At 55.2% G+C, this 8,341-nt stretch overlaps 1 protein-coding gene across 1 annotated transcript; it reads left to right on the top strand.

The window, feature by feature from the left end:
• The first annotated feature begins 2,383 nt into the window (after positions 1-2,383).
• Positions 2,384-4,814, top strand: CDK5R2 (cyclin dependent kinase 5 regulatory subunit 2). Its single transcript, XM_016156666.2, has one exon. It carries the CDS (start codon positions 2,562-2,564, stop codon positions 3,672-3,674), a length of 1,113 nt encoding a protein of 370 aa, XP_016012152.2. The 5' UTR covers positions 2,384-2,561; the 3' UTR covers positions 3,675-4,814.
• The last annotated feature ends 3,527 nt before the right edge of the window (positions 4,815-8,341 follow it).

The raw sequence follows: 8,341 nt of genomic DNA, 5'->3' as shown, positions 1-8,341 counted from the left end.
ACCTCCCTCTCTCCTACTTTAATGCTTCCAGCTTTTTAAATAACAGAAATCCTGTCACTCTTTATGGATTTGATTATTTCGTCCTTTAAAATTCCATCTATATCCATCTTGCACATCTTGGGCCAGGGATTCAGAGGCCGGCCCTTAACCAAGTTGTTATATAGCAGCTGCTTTTGGGAGAAAGAGATTAGAAAGAGAGTTAGATACCTTCCAGTCAGTCCAAAAAGGCTTCTTGGAGGAAGTGGAATTTCAAGAGCTTGACAGAAGAAGGCAAGGTAGTGGTTTGAGGGGGGCAGGATCTGGCCCAGTGGTAGGAGCTCAAAGAGTCTAAGGGATAATCACACTAAGAGGTGGATAGTAGGTAAGCCAGAGAGAGGGTCTGAGGGAGGACAAGGTGAAGAATGAGGAGGAGTGATGCCTTTTAAGGTACGCATTCTGGGGACCCTGAAGCAGAAGGGGAAACTAGTTTTTTTAGTTAATTAATGTATTTGGGGGGAGGGGAAAATTCTTGATTCTGACCCAGAGGACAACAGCAGGTCACAGCTGGGCCTGGAGTGGGGATGCCATGGCGGTGACATCTATGGGTGCTGCATAGAAGATCTTGTCCTAAATGTCACTAGCCTTATGTCAATGAGTGACTCCCAGGAGCAGAGCTGGAAGGATCCACGTGCCATTCAGATCCACGTGCCCAGTGTTTCTGCCAGTGCAACTCAGTCTCTATGGGGCCTGTCCTTAACTACCTGTGAACCAACTAGTCCTTGAGTGTCAGATAAAGGCTGACTCAGAAGGCCTTGTGGGAAGAAGTGGGACCAATTACAGAAGCTTAAAAAAGGAAGAATGGGGAGGTTGAGCAGGTCAGCTTGGGCTGTGAGAGAATAAAGAGCAGATCGGAGGGAGCAGGAGAGACCCTGCTGAGGCAGTGCATGTGGGCGCTGAGTCAGGGAAGGGTACAAGTCTGTGCATACAGTGGCCAAGAGATAGGGAAGCAAGACAGGCAGACCACAGGCCTCCAGGAGGGTGTGAGTAAGCAGGGGCTATGGGACAGCTGAAAAAAGCTGGTGTCTCTGGTGGCAGGAGCTGCAGCCCAAGGGGATTCTGGAACAGCCTTTCCAGAATGAACCACACACATGTGTGCGTACATACCAACCCTGACAGCAGTGGATCCTTGGAGCCCTGTTAGTTGTTTGTGAGGAGCATGGGGGTGACTTCAGGGACTATTCCTAGGATTTTGCTGAATCCATAGGCAGGGCTCAGGACCTGAAGGCAAGGCCTGGAGATTCTCAAATACAGGACAAACGCTTTGTGGACACTGAGGAGAAAACAGGCCCAGAGAGAAATGTGCAGGATCCAGCCTAATAGCTTTCAGCTGGGAGTGGGGACAGCTGGGAACTGAATGGCAGGAAGCATTTAATGATGAAAATCTACCTCAACCTAGACCCAGGAGTGGGCTGGAGGTCGGGCCAACCCTCTTAGATCTTCCTCCACTCAAGGTGCCCTGTCTGCTGTCTGAGCCTGGAGAGACCAACCCATATAATTTCCAGCATTTCTCCAGAGGCCAACCATCCATCACCCACCCAAATATGGGATCAGACTGTGTTGGTCATGATAAAGAGCACAAGAGGAGCTGCGCAGGGACCAGAAACCAGGACCTCTCCCCACAGACTGAACTGCAGAGAATCAGGCTGTCGAACAGGGGCCTCGGGGACATATCTGAGGGTCTTATCCTCAGAGCAAGGGCCCAAGGAGGTGGATTGTTACCTGCAGGCAGGCCCAGGCTCTGTCAGCACCCCATTATGGGCAGAGCAAAAATGGGCCTCCTGCAGGACCCTGTGGTGTCCTCGTGGGGAGGGGTGGGTGGGGGATGGGGGGTGAGAGATCTAAGAGGGAATAGATCAGATGGCCAGATTAGAGGACCGGTGCAGTGCGACCCAGCTGGGCCAGGGCGCCTCGATAAGTGCACTCCCTGCCCATGCTGCCCCTCAACGAAAAGCAAAAGGGGGGAGAGCCTGTTTCCATGGCTTCTCTGGTACCGCGATCCAGTGCATCAAAACAAGCTGACCCAGGGCCCTAGGACCTGCATGGGGAGGTGAGAGCAGCTACCCGCCTCCCCAGCTCTGACCCTAGGGGAGACTTCGAACGACCGCCACCTCCTCTTCCTTTCCCCTTTCTGGTGAAGGGAAAGAACCAGAGACAGAGGGTGGGAGTGGGCGGGGCTCGGAATGGGCATGCAAGATTCTATTGGTCAGAGGAGCTGCTGGTTAGGCGGAGAACTAGGGCGAGGATTGGCTGCGTGAGGCGGGGCGCGGCGCCGCGAAAGAAGGGGCCCAGGGGGTGGGGCTGACGCTGCAGCTGGCGCAGCTCAGACTCTGAGCAACAGCCGCGGAGCCGCTGAGCAGCCAGCTTCTCCCGCCGGTTCCCGCGCCCCGGCCGGGGCTAGGCCCCCCACCGCCAGGTCCCCGGGGGCTGCAGCAGCGGCGGCGGCGGAGGCGGCGGCGGCGGCAGCGGCAGCGGCGCCGCCCGCGGTTCCCGCCGGGGCCCGGGCGCCGGCCCCGCTCTGCAGGATGGGCACGGTGCTGTCTCTTTCCCCCGCCTCCTCGGCCAAGGGCCGGAGGCCCGGCGGGCTGCCGGAGGAGAAGAAGAAGGCGCCGCCCGCGGGGGACGAGGCGCTGGGGGGCTACGGGGCGCCGCCAGGAGGCAAGGGCGGCAAAGGTGAGAGCCGGCTCAAGCGGCCATCCGTCCTCATCTCCGCGCTCACCTGGAAGCGCCTGGTGGCCGCGTCTGCCAAGAAGAAGAAAGGCAGCAAGAAGGTGACGCCCAAGCCGGCGTCCACGGGTCCTGACCCCCTGGTCCAGCAACGCAACCGCGAGAACCTTCTCCGCAAGGGCCGCGACCCCCCCGACGGCGGCGGCGCCGCCAAGCCCCTGGCGGTGCCCGTGCCCACGGTGCCCGCGGCCGCCGCCACCTGCGAGCCGCCGTCGGGGGGCAGCGCGGCCGCCCCGCCGCCAGGCTCGGGCGGGGGGAAGCCGCCGCCGCCGCCGCCCCCGGCCCCGCAGGCAGCACCGCCGGTGCCCGGCGGCTCGCCCCGACGGGTCATCGTGCAGGCGTCCACCGGCGAGCTGCTGCGCTGCCTGGGCGACTTCGTGTGCCGACGCTGCTACCGCCTCAAGGAGCTGAGCCCTGGCGAGCTGGTGGGCTGGTTCCGCGGAGTGGACCGCTCGCTGCTCCTGCAGGGCTGGCAAGACCAGGCCTTCATTACGCCCGCCAACCTGGTGTTCGTGTACCTGCTGTGCCGCGAGTCGCTGCGCGGGGATGAGCTGGCATCCGCCGCCGAGCTGCAGGCCGCCTTCCTCACCTGCCTCTACCTCGCCTACTCCTACATGGGCAACGAGATCTCCTACCCGCTCAAGCCCTTCCTCGTGGAGCCCGACAAGGAGCGCTTCTGGCAACGCTGCCTGCGCCTCATCCAGCGGCTCAGCCCGCAGATGCTGCGGCTCAACGCCGACCCCCACTTCTTCACGCAGGTCTTTCAAGACCTCAAGAACGAGGGTGAGGCCACCGCCGGCGCCGGGGGTCCACCCAGCGGGGGCGCGCCCGCGGCCCCTGCCTCCTCCTCGGCCGCCAGGGACAGCTGCGCGACCGGAGCCAAGCACTGGACTATGAACCTGGACCGCTAGGGATACCCGAGGGCCGCGCCCGCCCCCAGCCCCACTCCCTGATACATACTCGGAGCTCCCGGGACCATCAAGCTGCCGTCGCTGTTACCGCCGCTCCGCGCCCTGGCCGGAGTAGGAGCCGCCCCTACCCCGCAGGGGAAAGTGGCAGCCAGAGGCCACGGTGTCTGGATTTGCCGGGCGTAGGGCGGGCGTGGAGGATTAGGGACCCCCTCCCTCACCCTTTCTGTCTGCCTGCATTCCCATCTCTCCAATTCTGCCCAGGTCTCCCCGTTCCCTTCTCCGTGTGTCCGGAAGTCCCTCTCCCTTGGTTTTGTCCATTTTCTCCCTTCCTGTATCTTTATCTTCCATCCTGTCCGCCTTCCCATTTTCCGTTCCTTGGGTGTGTACTTCCGTCTCCATCTTAGCCCCGACCCATCTCCTTTTGCCCCGTTTCTCTTCCTACACCTGTGACCCCATCTTCCCTTGTTCTTTTTCCTCTCTCTTGGCATGTGTCACCACCTTCCCGCTTGTCTACCTGCACCCCACCCCGCCTACGTCAGCTTGCATTTCTTGCTCCGATCGAGCCCCCATATCCCCCTGCCCAGACCAAAAGAAACGTTAGTTCTCAATTCAGATCGACTGAAGTGCGGGGAGAAACTGCAGCCCCAGGAGCTCAGACAGCCACCAGGATGGTCCCTCGCCCCACCCCCACCGCCTCTCCCTACCTTTCCAACGTGTTGCATGCCGGGAGTTGGGAGGAGGGTGATGCCGGCTTCTGGAGGCTGGGGTTTGGGAGCAAATTCAACCTGAGAGGCCACCCCGAGGGCAGCGGCGCCTCGGCGGAAGGATAGGAAGAGACTGAAAACTCTTTTTACTGAAGGGGAGGGGCACCCTCTTCCTTATCCTTAGGTGTTTTTGTTTTTCTCCGCCTTTTAATTTATTTGGTTGTTTCTGGAGGGAGGGGGTGGGGTGGGGGTGGGTTGGTAGCTGTCTGAGGTGCTGATATGATGCCGGACCGAATCCTCCCGGGAGGGTACCAGGGACTGGGTTGGGCCTGGTGCCGTGTCCAAGGTGCCAATGATGCGGGCCGACGGCGCGGGCCACAATGTCTGTCTGTCCGCCTGTCCGGGAGACAACTATAAAGCGCTGGAAGCGCCTGCAGATGGTTTTGCACCCGCCTTTCTTTGGGTCCCGGGCGGGAGGGAGCAGGAGCGACACTGGAACTGTCACAGGCATGGCAAGGAGGGCCCCGATGGGCCTAGTGGAGAATGTTGAGTCCCAGAAAGCTGCTACTCTACTCTTTCCGTCCCGACCCCCACCCCCGCCATTGGCTTCCATTTCACAAAGAGTAAAGTAAAGTAGTTAAAGGTCGAGGCCTAATGATAACGCTGAATTCCACCACTTTACCTCCGCCTCCATCTTGTCTGACCTAGCTCCTCAAATGCCCAGTCCATTTCTGGATTAAATGACGAAGATAGCAGAAGTTGTTCCCCTTTTACAGAGCCATCCATTGAGGCAGAACTAGCTAGTTATTGTTGCTGCTTTTTTCTTCTTCCTCCATCGCTTCCTACCATATATGTGATGAAAAATCCAGTCAGACCTAAGTCTGTGTTCACTCTCAAGTGGGGTATGACTGCCACCTACATGCCCTACATGCTTTCCCCTACCCACTGGGCTGCTTCAAGGCTTCTTCAGTCGCATGCTCACCCAGAGCAGCCTTTGGAAGGCCATCTCTGCTTGAGACTCATACCTGGCCCTTTATCCCCAGGAATGCTAGGACACAGGCAGCCCGGGAGACAGGAGCCATTCTTTGGGTTTGAAAGAAGAGAAATAAGTTATTTAACCTGACATCCCTGTGTGGTCCCCTTGCCTTTTTAGACACATGGCTAAGCGCTCTGTTCACTGTTTCACTGACCCAAGGAGGCCTGGCGTCTCTGACCCTGGTCGCCTTGGAGACATGGAGAAGAACTTGACAGAGAACCCAGCGAGCCTAGCAAAGACAAAACCTAAGCTCGCTGTCCGTGGTGCTGACCGGAGCGCTCGGGCAGGGTGGGCAGGGTGGGCAGGGTGGGGGCTTGTAGGAGCAGGAGGAGTTTCGGATTCGGCCTTAGCTAAATCTTCTGAATAATTTGGGATCGGGATGTGATCTTTTCTGGTGGTGAGTTACAGGAGTCTAGCCCGAGAACTCAGTAATGCTGGCTTCCACTTGCCCTCCTTGGAGGACAGACTTTGACTCTCCCCCTCGGCACTGCTCCTTTGCACCCGGCCTGGAGCCGGAAATCCCCAGTCCAGATTTGTGAATCGAGTTCCCGGGGGGAGGGGGAAGGGGGGGAAGAGAACTGGCGGAAGGGAAGGCGGGAGCAGCCACCCATTGGCTGGAATTTGGCGCAGTCAGCGCGGTGCCGTCATCTCTCTCGGTTTGGAAGGAGGGAGGGAGGAGCACTTGGGTCACCCCGCGGCTGTCGCCATAGTAACCAGACTTAGCCGGCGGGCGGGGCCACTTCTCCACTCTCCCACCTCTAGCAGGGGAAACAATCCTGGTCCATCTTCTGTGGAACTAGTTTGTGAGACTACTTGATTGAAATTTCTACGTCAGAAGAGCCTAAAGCCAATGGGACCAGAGAGCCACAGAGACCCCCAAACATCCTGCCCTTGGGAGGGGGCTTGTAGATTCTTCCTCTGAGCCCATAGGCACAACACCCTCCTTGTAACACACACACACACACACACACACACACACCACACACACACACACATCCCGCATCCCTCCAGGAACTTGTGGTCTGGCACTCGGAGACCTGGAGTGAGAAAAAAGCCTGTCAAATTAAATCTCACTTTCTTGCCATGCCCCAAGGCATGAGACACTGCCATAATCCGATTAGGGGTGAGGGACTGGAGGAGGATCAGCATGAATACATGGAAGAATTAGCCTCCTGGGTCAAACTTGGTCAGACTTCTGTATTCTGGGAGAGAAGGCAGTTAGTTGTAAGGAGAAAGGCTCAGAACGGTCTTCTGACAAGGCCAGGCGAAACACAAGAAAGCTTAGAAAGAAATGAATCTAGAGAAAAATGAGCTCAGGCTCAGGAGGAAGGTGGTAAAGAGGACCCAGAGCTCTAGAGAGAGCCTAGCAGGGGTGAGGAGTGAACTGAGGAAATATGGAGATGGAGAATTGGAGAGAGAAACTCAGCTGGAACCATGACTCAGCACTCCCAGCAGAGAGACAGCAGAGAGGACAGGGGAGCAGGAAAGCAAATGGGCACATAAACAGTGATCCCGGAGCTTGCATGAAACACACATTGATATACAACAAAAGGCACACATTTTAACCCAGCAGCAGGTGCATTTATGCTGATGAAGATTTGTTCAATCATTACATATGTATATCTACTCCCCCCATGCCCTACCCCCCTTTTGGAGCAGAGGACGTGCTGTCCTGAGAGTTATGCTTGCCTGTCCCTGGAATACCTTGGTATTAATGGGAAAGGAGAAATGCAAAAAATTGCAGACGTGTGTGAGGGGGGGTTGTCATGGAAACTGTTTTGCCTGCCAGGCAGGATGCCCAGCAACCAGAGCATCTGGCAGTATCCAAGGGGATATCCTGTGGCCTCTACCCACCAGGACTCTGCCTCAAGCACTCAGATGGGCATCTCTGGGAGATTTATACAACAGAGGCTGCCAAAGCAAACCCCTCCAACCAGGCCACCATGGCCAAGGACAACTGGCAGCTAGCTGTGGGGGCCTGACCTTCATGTGCCCCATTTAAGTGGTACTTCCAACCCCTCTATACATCATAAACAACATTTACAGAGAGTGGCCTCCAAACGGCAGGGGTTATCATTTTAAAGACCTTTTTTTAAGACCACTACCTTTCCTCTCAGCACCTTGCCAGATACCCTAAGAAGGTCATCTATACACAGGCTAGATATGTAAATGAGCAATAGAAATTTAGTTTTAGTTCCGTGATGAAAGATTAGGTACAAGATAGATAAACCACAGGGCACAGCCTCAGGATTCAAGTTTCTTTGAGTTTAGTTTAATGCATTGATGAGGTTTTTAGAGGTGGTTTCTCCGTGGGGTTTGCAGACTAAGCTGGCTGTCTTTTCCCCCCAGCCACAGTCCCCCCTCTTTTTTCTAAGTCTTCAGGTTTAACCTCGTAGTTTCTGGCTTAGAATGCCTCCAATCTACTTTGGGTATTTTTTTTTTCTTTTAACCTGGATTCTTTGCACTATTTTTTTTTAAAGCAATTACCTGCTCCCAAGGTCCCTTTCTACTTGGAGCTATCGCCTACAGTAGTTACTTTCCTTTCTAAGACTTTTCCCCATTTCTTTACACTCCTTGGTTATAGTCTCCTGTGATTAATATTTAGCTTTAAGCTCATAAATCATAAAATTAGGTTTTTTGTGTGTGCATTTTTATATATGACAACCTAAAAGGAAGGAAGAATGATGGTAAAAAATATACATAGAAAAGAGGTATTTATTGACAATCTTTCTACATTTTACTCATTTAACAAATAATTTATATGTTATCCCAGAAGAACACAGAATATCAAGAATAGCCTAAAGTAAGTATAATGATGGAGAGTTTGCCCTACCAGATATAAAAACGTTTTATAAAGCTAAATAATTAATATATATGGCACCGATACAGGAATAGACATATAAATAGAACAAAATAGATTATCCAAA

This window comes from Rousettus aegyptiacus, unplaced genomic scaffold (genome assembly GCF_014176215.1).
Source record: "Rousettus aegyptiacus isolate mRouAeg1 unplaced genomic scaffold, mRouAeg1.p scaffold_m13_p_2, whole genome shotgun sequence".
NCBI classification, from domain to species: domain Eukaryota; kingdom Metazoa; phylum Chordata; class Mammalia; order Chiroptera; family Pteropodidae; genus Rousettus; species Rousettus aegyptiacus.
Note: the sequence above shows the minus strand (reverse complement) of the source record. Positions and strands in the feature narration are given on the sequence as shown.

Coding starts and splice junctions, on each gene's coding strand:
- CDK5R2 (XM_016156666.2), top strand. CDS start 2,562: ATGGGCACGGTGCTGTCTCTTTCCCCCGCCTCCTCGGCCAAGGGCCGG.